This window comes from Thalassophryne amazonica, chromosome 14 (assembly GCF_902500255.1).
Source record: "Thalassophryne amazonica chromosome 14, fThaAma1.1, whole genome shotgun sequence".
NCBI lineage: Eukaryota > Metazoa > Chordata > Actinopteri > Batrachoidiformes > Batrachoididae > Thalassophryne > Thalassophryne amazonica.
The window spans coordinates 32,677,150-32,689,634 of NC_047116.1; the positions used below are offsets into that span (position 1 = coordinate 32,677,150).

General features: G+C 40.9%; 1 protein-coding gene across 1 annotated transcript in view; it reads right to left on the minus strand.

Moving 5' to 3' along the window:
• tanc1b (tetratricopeptide repeat, ankyrin repeat and coiled-coil containing 1b) overlaps nucleotides 1-12,485 on the minus strand; it is a 201,748-nt gene that overhangs the window by 5,762 nt on the left and 183,501 nt on the right. The window contains 5 exon segments of the mRNA XM_034186667.1: nucleotides 1,253-1,344; nucleotides 7,581-7,713; nucleotides 7,881-8,056; nucleotides 8,150-8,273; nucleotides 9,338-9,471. Coding sequence (XP_034042558.1) covers nucleotides 1,253-1,344; nucleotides 7,581-7,713; nucleotides 7,881-8,056; nucleotides 8,150-8,273; nucleotides 9,338-9,471 — 659 coding nt within the window.

Below are 12,485 nucleotides of genomic sequence, written 5' to 3' on the forward strand. Positions count from 1 at the left end.
GCACAATCACTCAGTTTTTGAGAACTGCCTACTCCAGACAGATTTACCACAGTGTCACACTGTTTGTACTGCTTAATGAATGATATAAATGAAGTCAAAGACATTTTTAGTGACTTGGAAATGTTCATGTGCTGATATAATCCTTATAGGATAGAAAATTTCTGCTCATACATCATTTACTTGTTATGAAAATGGACAGACAATGTAAAAATGGTTTTAATTCTGAAATTAAAAGCTAAAAAAAAAAAAAAATCTACATTACAAGCACATACTAGTTGTTTCATTTCACCTCCATTGTTGTGTAGAAAACTAACTTTGCAAAAAACGGGTCACTGTCCAATTACTTATGGACCAGACTCATCACTCATCATTATCAGCTGTGTCAAGGCAGCACCTTTCTGAATGTGAAGTTTTGGCTGTTAGAATTATTGATGAAAATCATTGGCCTAAAATATACACACACTGTGATTAAATATTTATATAGAACTATATACATACAAGTGCTGCACAACAGCAAATATAACGAACCAAAGAAACAGCACAAATCATATAAACAAAATTTAAAAACCAGATTCAACAAGCTTAAAATGTATCTGCTCCACAGCGTGTATGTATGGTGTAAGTACAGGGTGACCACTTCACGCCCCCCCCCCCAAAAAAAACAAAACAGAACCCATAAAAATGGTAATAAATCCTATAAAGGTGCAGCAAATTTGCCAACAAATCATACCATTTGGAGCATAATTTTGAAAGAACATGACTTTTATGCAAAGTGACCAAGATAACAGAAACTTTGAGGAATGATTGTACTCAGACTGAAGCTTAAGTCCAGTAAATTTCTTGAAATTTGTCGGACCTTCGTAGGAGTTGTTACAATTTTTATGGGTTCTGTTTTTTGGGGTCACCCTGTATGAAAAGTGTACTGTGTACAAACTCACTGCTCTCTCCCTTATACTTCCCAGGAGGTACGTATGGTGTGGGAATCAAGTGTCTACAGTGTATTTTCATTATTATATTATTAGAGTTGTCTTCTTCACACACAGACAGCACCAGATGCAAGAATGATGACATTACGTCTCACGTACTGTCTTCAGAGTGGCAGGACGTGACATCATCTGATTATAACTCAAACCACATCTGCTTTTCTGGTAACACAGCTGAGCAAATTAGGAATATGAATTATACATAAAAGCGTTCTTTGAAGCTGACCTGTTGTGTGTGTGTGTGTGTGTGTGTGTCTGCTGTGCCGTACCTTATAAAGCAGGTTTCCCTCCTCCATCAGCTTCTGCAGAAGGATAATCAGGATATCAGGCTTGGAAGTAGCCATGGCCCAAGCAGCATTACCTGTGGTGTATGAAGGAAAGAAAGAGCCAGACGTGACTGTGTTGTTTCGTCCAACGCACAGTCGCTGTATTCTGTGGAAAATTGCCACAAACAAAAGTTACCTAAAGATTGTACCTGATCGATCGTAAGGCGACGTTCTGTAGCCTTAGTTTATTGAAAGCAGTAAACAGAGTCAGGAGGGAGAGATTGAAGAGAGAGATCATGCAAGATTAAGAGTGATACTTTACACAGAAAGGAAAAGCAGACAACTACGGCTGCGGTATGGGAGCAAAAACTGTAAAGAAAAAAAAATGACCACACATGCATGTAGCATTTAAAGCTACAGTGTGTAGATTTAGCTTCATCTAGTGGTCAGGTTTTGCAGACTGCATTATGCTGTCACTGGTCACGGTAGTTTCTCTATTTAAATTTTTTTTTTTTTTTTTTTTTGGCAGGGATTCATGCTCGCTGGCTTCCTCATGTGATAAGCAACATGTATGATTCTCAATTTCACAAAAATTAGTGTTCTCAAACTTGTAACCCTGAACTAGACCGATTATAGGTGAACAACCACTGATTCCTTTTTTTTTCCTTCAGTCCTCCAGCTATGCTGCAAAATATGAGAGGAGGAGTAAGTATGTCCCTTTCAGGCTTCTGTGTCATTATGGCAGCCTCCTTGAGGGGGGCCCGCCCCGTGTAGGACCATTCTAAGTTTATGATTTTGTTGTTGCAGGTAATTAAAGACTAAAGAACAGAAGGTTATGAATGCTGTAGTCAATTTCTGCTGTATGAACCCCCTTAAATCCTACCAACTGTGGCTTTATGTGTAATGAAAGAACACTGATAAACAGCAAACGTGCTGCAGATAAAGATCATTCTTACAAAAGCGAGCATGGACATGCACACAGACATGCACTTTCAGCTCCATCTTACTGACATGGAACAGAAAAATGCAGGCGTGGAAACCAGGTCTTTACACATTACTGTCCTATTCTTGGTACCGTGAAATATTTTGTAAGACAGTAACAAAAGCAGAGAGAAATCAGCTCCAGTTTTTAAGCATGCTGCGTGCATCAACACAAATCCTAAAAAAACAAAGAAAACTTTAGCAGACTAAACAGACACTTTACTTTTCTGAACAAGTTCCAGTCGTCTCGGTTACATTTACAAACTCGCTGACTTAACATTCTTTATATCCACGTCATATCTGGCCTGTCTTGTGTGTATCTGCAGAGTGCATACTCTGGGATATACAATACCTAACAGAAGTGAGTACACGCGACCATGTGCAATATCACTTAAATGTCAAATTATTCCAAAGCACTTTCCCATTCACGTGAATAAGAAAGTGTGTACAAACGTTTGGCGGGTTGTGTATATCCCCTGAATAAATGCATTATGTCTAAGCTGACAAGCTTGAGTGTTTCTTCTTATAGAAGCAAAAAATAAACAAAAAGGCCAGAAAGTGGGAAACTTGATGCAACAAAAGCCAGCACAAGTATGCACACCCTTTAACATAACAAATCTAAATCATCACTTTTACAGACAGTTTTCTTTACACAAGTCAAGAGACAGATATGTCCAAGCTAATGAATATCTGAGTTCCCAGAATTAGACGAGCAATAAATAAAGACAATAATGGTGATTCTGCTTTGAGCAAGCCTACTTCAAAAACAGAGTGAGACTCTAAATGAAGCAGTCTAGTGAGGGAAGCTTCCAACAGTCCCGTGACCATTTCCTTTATGATGCACGATCCTCCAAAGATCCATATAATAATATGCTCGGCTGACAGGGTGCAACCTTTCAACTACATGCTTCTTCGATTCAATGGAAATGTACTATGAAAAGTTTGAAGCAGGGCTGTGAAAGGAAAACTGTGAAATCCGAGGAAATTTTGCAGCCCAGGAGTCAGGGTCTAGGGCCTGCGGGGCTCCACAAACCAAATTCATTTTGTATTTAATGATACATTTTCAGCATCTCCTGGAAGAAAAAAAAATGTCAAAAGAAGTGCATATTTAAATGATCCTAGACTGAACCTTTCATTTGAACTGCCAATGATAATTTAATCACATATGCAGAATCTGCCCTCAATCCTGTGTACAGGCCAGCAACGATGGAAATGGACTGGAGACTTCATATCTGATACCAAACCAATGCTCAATGCGATGTCTCACATTCACCCACTGACTACATTTACATGCAGCCAATAACCCTTTCATAACCGGAATATTAGCAATAACCCGGTTGCGCACGGCCATGTAAACACCTGCAGAAACCCGAATATGCTCATATTCCGTTTTTTAAAAACCCGAATATGACCCCTGGGTTACTCCTTTTCTAACCTGAATATCAGGTCATATAAATGCGCATCGGGATATCCCCATAGAAAGGAACATTATTTTGTGTTCTGCGCATGTCCTATCCGCAAGGAATCTTGGTCTTTTGAGTACGGCAACTACTTGTATGCGGCGCGCGCAACCCACCGAACACCAGAGAAGGAGAGGTAAACAAGCATGGGGAAATCCATACGCGGCAGCACAGCAGCACACTTTTGGAGCGAGAAGGAAACCGAGTACTTCATTAGTATCGTGAAAGACATGAATACGAGGTCTATTAGAAAAGTATCCGACCTTATTATTTTTTTCAAAAACTATATGGATTTGAATCACGTGTGATTGCGTCAGACAAGCTTGAACCCTCGTGCGCATGTGTGAGTTTTTTCACACCTGTCGGTTGCGTCATTCGCCTGTGGGCAGGCTTTGAGTGAGCACTGGTCCACCCCTCCTGTCAGAATTCCTTTGTCTGAGAACTTCCTGAGAGACTGGCGCTTTGCTTGATCAAAATTTTTTCAGAAACTGTAAGGCACATCCAAGTGGACACCATTCGAGAAATTCAGACGGTTTTCGGTGAAAATTTTAACGGCTGATGAGAGATTAAGGACTGTTACTATCGCTTTAAGGACAGCCCACTGCGCCAGACGGCGCGCCGCGCCACGAGCCTCCGTCGTCAGCCTACTTCGAGCTGAAAACTTCCAAATTTAAGCCTCTGTTGACCCAGGACATCGTGAGAGAGCAGAGAAGTTTCAGAAGAGGTCGGGATCAGCAGTTTATCCGGACATTCCACTGTTAAAGGAGATTTTGTAATGAAAGACGTGCGGACGGATTCGCGCGTCGGCACCCAGCCGCTCATTGCGCGGCACCACAGAAAAACACTAGAAAGTACCAAGATAGCAACATTTACAAGAAGGTGGCCGAAAAGTTACGCAAAGCAGGATCTGCACGAATGCCAGACCAAATCAAGCACCGGTGGAAGACGTGCTTCACTGTTTAGATGGGGATATTCCAAATGATACCAATGACCATGTATACAGGAGTAACTGTCTGCTTAACCATGTAAACAGGTTATTCCTAATGATTCAGAAACCGGAATATTGACCTTATCCCCAATATTAACGGCATGTAAATGTAGCCACAGATGTCAGTGTGCTGTCAAGATTTGGCCCAATGCTCCAACAGGGGGTTGGTGATTTTCCAGTGTGACAGAGATCCTCTGATGACAAGCCCACTGATTTAAACTCTTGACCATCACCTCGCCAGTGACTTATGGGGGATCCCTTGAGATCCAAAGCAAAATCAACCAAATCAAAGCTTTGCAAACACCAACAGAGGATACAAACAAGTTAAGTCATTGCTTTCAATGAGTATTGTTAGTCAACTACTTACTGGCCGTCCAAATTGCTACGGTCGCAGAGTAACAAGTAACTGTACCTTGCGAGGATCCATGTAGTTGTTGCAATTCAGATGATGATGTTTCTGTTAGTTGGAATGATACTCATCTCTCAGATGGAAGCAAAGACTCCTTGCAATGCCATGACAACGGCATCTCCATGAGGAATTCAGCCCCAATACTACAGACACCTAACACTTTCCCCACCCTCAGCCATTTCACCACCGTTGCAATCTCACTGAAATTTGGTGATTTGTAGCTGATTGGCAGAATAAAATATTTCCAATATTCTGGCACAAGTACCAGCCTTATAAAGCAGCCGGTCCAACAGGACAGTACAGCAGACCCATCTGCCAGAACTGTACCATCACTTGCCGTGACTGTGATGAGATGAGGGGAAATTTGGAGGAAGACAATGCTTCAATTTCCCTGTAAGCATGCTGAGAGTTAACAAACCAAATATGAGTCACCTGCATGAAGATTTCTGTTACCAATGCCTCCTTGACTACCCTCAGTGTCATTAAAACCCAATTTCTCAGCTCCTTATACAGCATAAAATTTCCATTAAGCCTGGCACTAAGACACCTCCTCCTGTGAATATTGGCGAGTTTAATGCGGGCACTGCCAACTTTAAGGGTCTCATCACAAAAGAACGTCCATATTCCAATTGGTCCACTGTTTGTGTTCATGTTTGCAGGGACACTAGCCAGACTGCATGCACATTCCCTGTGAAACAGTTCAATCTTGAAGTCTATCTGGTTTAAGTCTGGGGAAACTGCGGGACATCAACTGTCATAGGTATTAAAGGCATTGCGCTGCGGTGGTTTGAATCATATTTGTCTAATAGATTACAGTTTGTTCATGTAAATGGGGAATCTTCTTCACAGACTAAAGTTAATTATGGAGTTCCACAAGGTTCTGTGCTAGGACCAATTTTATTCACTTTATACATGCTTCCCTTGGGCAGTATTATTAGACGGTATTGCTTAAATTTTCATTGTTACGCAGATGATACCCAGCTTTATCTATCCATGAAGCCAGAGGATACGCACCAATTAGCTAAACTGCAGGATTGTCTTACAGACATAAAGACATGGATGACCTCTAATTTCCTGCTTTTAAACTCAGATAAAACTGAAGTTATTGTACTTGGCCCCACAAATCTTAGAAGCATGGTGTCTAACCAGATCGTTACTCTGGATGGCATTTCCCTGATCTCTAGTAATACTGTGAGAAATCTTGGAGTTATTTTTGATCAGGATATGTCATTCAAAGCGCATATTAAACAAATATGTAGGACTGCCTTTTTGCATTTACGCAATATCTCTAAAATCAGAAAGGTCTTGTCTCAGAGTGATGCTGAAAAACTAATTCATGCATTTGTTTCCTCTAGGCTGGACTATTGTAATTCATTATTATCAGGTTGTCCTAAAAGTTCCCTAAAAAGCCTTCAGTTGGTTCAGAATGCTGCAGCTAGAGTACTAACGGGGACTAGCAGGAGAGAGCATATCTCACCCGTGTTGGCCTCCCTTCATTGGCTTCCTGTTAATGCTAGAATAGAATTTAAAATTCTTCTTCTTACTTATAAGGTTTTGAATAATCAGGTCCCATCTTATCTTAGGGACCTCGTAGTACCATATTACCCCATTAGAGCGCTTCGCTCTCAGACTGCGGGCTTACTTGTAGTTCCTAGGGTTTGTAAGAGTAGAATGGGAGGCAGAGCCTTCAGCTTTCAGGCTCCTCTCCTGTGGAACCAGCTCCCAATTCAGATCAGGGAGACAGATACCCTCTCTACTTTTAAGATTAGGCTTAAAACTTTCCTTTTCGCTAAGGCTTATAGTTAGGGCTGGATCGGGTGACCCTGGACCATCCCTTGGTTATGTTGCTTTAGACGTAGACTGTGTTTCATAATTATTGTATGGCCTTGCCTTGCAATGTGGAGCGCCTTGGGGCAACTGTTTGTTGTGATTTGGCGCTATACAAGAAAAAAGTTGATTGATTGATTGAACTGGATCCTTAGGGAAGCGACAGCAAGCCTCTGGTCTGAGTTGACCTGGCTGCTTCCAGGTTTAAGGACCTCTGAGAGCGCTTCCACTGCAGGGCAAAGCTTTACTAACTCTCAAGAGCAGTCACCGCCCTGCAGAGACAGTGCCGTCTGGTGGTTTCTTATTTTCCTTAGATGAAGATCCAAACAGCTTACCCTTGTCCCCTTCATAACGTGTGCTGCCCTCCAATGGAAATCTGAAAATGAGCTACAGCCATATTCGTGTTTTAATGTGGCTGAAGTTCCAATCCCTCCAAAACCCACTTACAAAGTTAAAAGTGAACTAGTAGTAACCAATGTTCAAAACTTTCCTACTTCCAAAAGTATTTTATTTTTATTATGACCATCTCTAATTTCACAGGCTGAATTTCCAATGATAGTTTAGTTGAGGTAAGAGTTTTTAAAAGGTTACTCACTATCAAGGATAATGACAGAAGGTACTTTTTTGCTCTGCACAGCATGAATATTTTTGAATGTGGTTCTTTACCCAGCTTGGCCCCTTTCTTCAGCAAAGTCACAACCACTGAGGTGTTCCTGCAGCCTATGGCTCGGTCCAAAGGTCTCATCCCACTGTAGTCCACATGCTCGATCACTGCTCCTCTTTCCACCAAGTACTGGACCTACAGCACATGACAACGCCACAGTGATGCTTTCAGTTCAGTCTAAATGGAGGAGTTTGGGTTTGTGTGGCATGTTTCCAATTATTCCAGCAAATAAACAGGTTCAAAATGTGCTTGGATGTGTTTAACAAAGTTAGATTTATTTCAATCAGTGCGTCATCACATACAATTTCTGCATCTCCATAGAAGGCCGCGAGGTCCAGTGGAGTTCGCCCATTTTTGTCTGTGTGGTCAATGACCGCGCCTTTCTCCACCAAAAACTGCACTACATTCTTATGTCCTTTTAAACACGCCCAGCTCAGAGTGGTCAATCCCTCTTTGTCCGTTGAAGTCAAAGATGCACCTGTGACAGGAACCATATTCATTAGAAATAATGATAACAATAACACCATGAGCTCCATCCTGTTGACTGCTGCCTTGCACTGCTGTAGGCCACCTTTAGAAAGCAAGAAGTCCACCGTGTTCAGGTGACCCTCACAGGCGGCCACCATTAGCAGTGTCCTGCCCTGCTTGTCACTGACGTTGATGTCGGCACCGTGCTCCAACAGCAGCTCTGCAATCTAAGGAAGAAATAGAAAAAACACAATCTGAGTAACTTTTAGGGACACTCAGCAGAAAGGCCAGACAGGAAAGTGGTCTCTGGCGTTAAAATAACGTGAGACAACAGAAAATACAGAATCTCAAAATGTAACTACATTAAAATTAAAAGTAACTAAATTAAAATTTAATTGCCCTAAATGGTGTTTAGGGCATGGTGCAAATGGTGTAGAATCAAAACAATGCTTCCCTTCTCAGCCACCCCTCCCCAGCCCTCCCCTCTTCCTCAGGGTCTGCATTTGGAGCCTTTTAACAGATCTAACAGGTCTCTATGTGGGAAAAGCCAGACATGTGGAGATTGTAATCTAACCACGTTCTTGGTCAGAAGCATTTTTAGTCTCTAAATGTGATTTTTGGATGCATTTCTGGAAAGTCACTGCAGTAACCCACTCTTTTTTGTAACTTGTGTTTATTCACAAGAAACAGCAGCAACAACATAACACAGAATGCACGTTTTCAGTTTTCTCACATACAATCATTCTCGTCAATCAAAATCCCCCCAACACACAAAACAAAAAATAGTTGTTGGCTGCTATAATCGTGTAAAATGTCATTTCCGACAGCTTTAAAGATTTGTAAAACACATCGAAGCAGTAACTACTTTAAGGCAGCGTGGTTACTGTGGCCACTCCATCTTTATTTCCACCAATACGGTGCTGCTGCTGCAGTGGTTGTCAGATCTGATCTTGCATGAGTCAGACTTTTTTTGTTTGGGAGATGGATACAAACATTCCCCCAAACGGAGTCCATTACCTCATCCAAAATGATTCAGTCTGCTGTGGTCTGTCCGAAATGCTCGGAGCATGTCGGTGCCGCCAACAAACCACTTCATAATTTTAGGAGTTTTCTTCTGTAAATTTGCACTAATCACTATTTGACGATCTGATCAGTGCTTCAAGGTATCAAGGATTAAGACACGCAAGTTTCTATGACTGTTGACCACCCCACACAGTGTTTTTGTGGTTTGCATTTTGACTCCCGAACCAGCATCAGGTCCCTCAGAACAACAGGTCCAGGTGTGTCTCACCTGCCAGTGTCCCTGTCTGACAGCACCGAATACTGGAGACACTCCTCGACGGTTGACCTGCTGCACCACCGCACCCTCCTCCAACAAGAAGCTGCAAACCTCCATCTTCCCCCGTCCTGCTGCTGCCGTCAACGCTGAGGAGAGAGAAGGTCCGACATACAAGCAGCTGTTAGGACTAAGGTTATTTCCACAAATTTGTGCAGAAAGGGAACAATGATGGAATAAGACTGGAATTCAGACCTCTTAGCCAGAGGACAATAGGAAACACGATAACGTGCACTTACGCAGACTGTTCATGCACAACAGTGAAAGCCTCAGTGAACTATAAAAAGCAGACTTTCATAAAAGAAATACAAAAAAAAAAAAACCTTACCATTCTGCAGAACAAAGCTGAGCAGAGAAATGTGGCTCATGTTGTGCCAACAATTATTTTTGTATTGCATGAACAAACATGTTTGAAAAATGTCAAACAATGGAATATTAACGGGTATTTGACTCGTGCAAACTCTGAATGAGTTCTGCTGAGGTAACGGTGGCAGATGGGACTGACTTAAATGAGAGTGGTTGAACAAACAGAGTGAAAAATCCACACTGAGAAATCAGAAGATCATAGCTCTCACGTTCACCTTCCACAGATTTAAGGTGCTAAGCGCCTGTATTAAACCGATATCTTCCATCTGTATGAAACCACAATCATCCGCACCCTCCATCTGCTCAGAATGTGGATTCCCATCACAGAGCAAAGTAACGAACAGTGACTCTTAGCATATCTAAAATTCAGCTGGTTCTGCTCCTGGAGCAGCACCAGCCGCCGGGACAGTCCCTGCTGTGGTTACAATAGTGTACCGGACACCAGAGGTGGGTGATAATGGGAATTTTGGTACTGATCCAATACAGGCCCAGTATCACCGATATTGATACAGATACTTTTTCATATTTAAGCTTCATAGATCCAAAGGATCCAAAAGACCTAGGACATAATTTTGCCAAACATTGTACGTGACAACAAAATACTTTAGTATCACAATCAACATTTTTGTTTAAAAAAAATATCACTCAACACAACTTAAAACAAAATCTCTTGAGGTAGAGGGCTGACAAACCACAATACAAGGGAGTGCTGCTCTTACAGACAGAAAGCAGACTTTGATGAATCTGTGTGCGCAGCAGTCAGTGCATGCGGGAGAGAAAAAAAGCTTGAGTATCGATCTTTTTACACAAGGATCGTTCAATATCAATACCAGCGTCGGTATCGATATTATCAATATTAGGAACGATCTGCCCACCTCTACCGGACACAGTCGACAGGTTACTGTCTGCAGATGATGTGACACTTCCTGTACGTATCAAAAGCTGCTAACATGCCCAGAAATCCATCAATATCTATTCCTGCTTGTTACAGAACAAGCACACTTTTCTCATTTTGGTCATTTTTATCATTTTGTACTTTAGTTACTGTACACCTTTGCAACAAGGGTATATAGTTTTCTGTCCTGCATTTCCACCAGGTAGGAAGGACAATTTTTTTTTTTTTTAATAAATGATCAAGGTGTCAAATTTTTGGCCCAATACTTATATATAGGGAATAACAAATAATTTTAAGGTCGTGGTACATTTCTTTCAAGTTTATTCCAACATGTATAGAACAAAAAACTTACAAAAAAGTAAAGAAAGAATAAAACAAAAAGATGGGATATCATCTGAAATGTCCAACAAGCAGCTTGAAGATCTACAGTTTTCACAACCTGAACATTATGCCTGAAGTTTTTAATCAAACATCAGAATACAAACTGTTACAGGACCACTATTTACATTTTTTTTTTAAACAGTACACAACCCCATGCTTTGATACATGTAAAATATTGAGGTTTATCAGTTTCATGGTTTATTATTTGACCATCTATGAAATACTAACTTGAAGTCACATATCACCTTTTTTTACTGGTCACATGATCTTGAACAATGGGTGACTCTGAAAGGTCAAACTCAAGGTCATAACTTTAATGTGAATACAATGGAGACGATACAGATTATACATGGTGGTTGTGTGTTATAAAGTGGTTCAGGGTTGCACAAAACCGATCAAATGTCAGTGCCACACAGCATCCTATATCACAGTGTCACTGGATCATAAAGAGCCTGTCAATAACCTTGTTTACACACTGCAATCATCAAATAGAAATGGGTTGATTAATGGGGATCAAAATCAGCAAACAACAGGAAAAAGACACAAAAATAATGGTGCATTTAACCTTTTTGTTATAAATAAGATAAAATAGATTTCTGGCTACTTATCAAATTCAAAAATTATAATTCATTGAATAATTAACCATATGTGACGACCAATATATTTAGTATCACATACAGTAATTCTGAATTTTGTTTTTCTTTGGTATTTGCACATGTTGCTTTACACAGGGAGCTTATTTCTTCTGAACAAGCTGATACAAGGTGTGATTAAGAGGTTTTGAGCCCCGACCCAGGAAAAGTAGGGTGTGGTTCTCCGTCTTTTGCATTCTAAGAAACCAAAATTTCTTGAATGTGTAAAGTTTTGACTCACTGGGTGCAATGATGAGAAATATTGGCCCCTTGTAAGATTCCATGTGACAGTTCACACCAGAGATAAATGTCTGACTTTGCCCAAGGGACATCGTACTGGTTTCTCTTGTCAGTCTAAATTTTATTTCTCACAAAAGCCCATTCCCTTTCTGTGTGTGTTTTTTTTAATCTTTGAAAACAAATGCCAAGATTCAGTTCCATTCCTATTAGGTGAAGATAACTGCTTATTTAGAATCCTCTCCCGACTCCAATTTAAGAAGATTTACAGTTTCGGCATATTCACTAATAGCAGTTGCTTGGTTTAACCCATACTGTGCTTCTATTCTTCCAACCATGCATAACAACATTTTCACTCTCTGCACAAAAACCACAAATATTTAAACCTGCCAATTGTTCTACGGGTATCGACATCTACTGCATCCAAGAATTCTGAACTATTTGGAATAGTTGGGCAGCATTCACACACTGCTTGTGCCTCATCAATAACCGATCTCATACGTGCACCTTTAGTTGTCGAAGCACTTGACAGAAAGCTCGATCACCATGACAACATACTTGCAGAGGAAAAGCTGCATCCATAACTCCATCC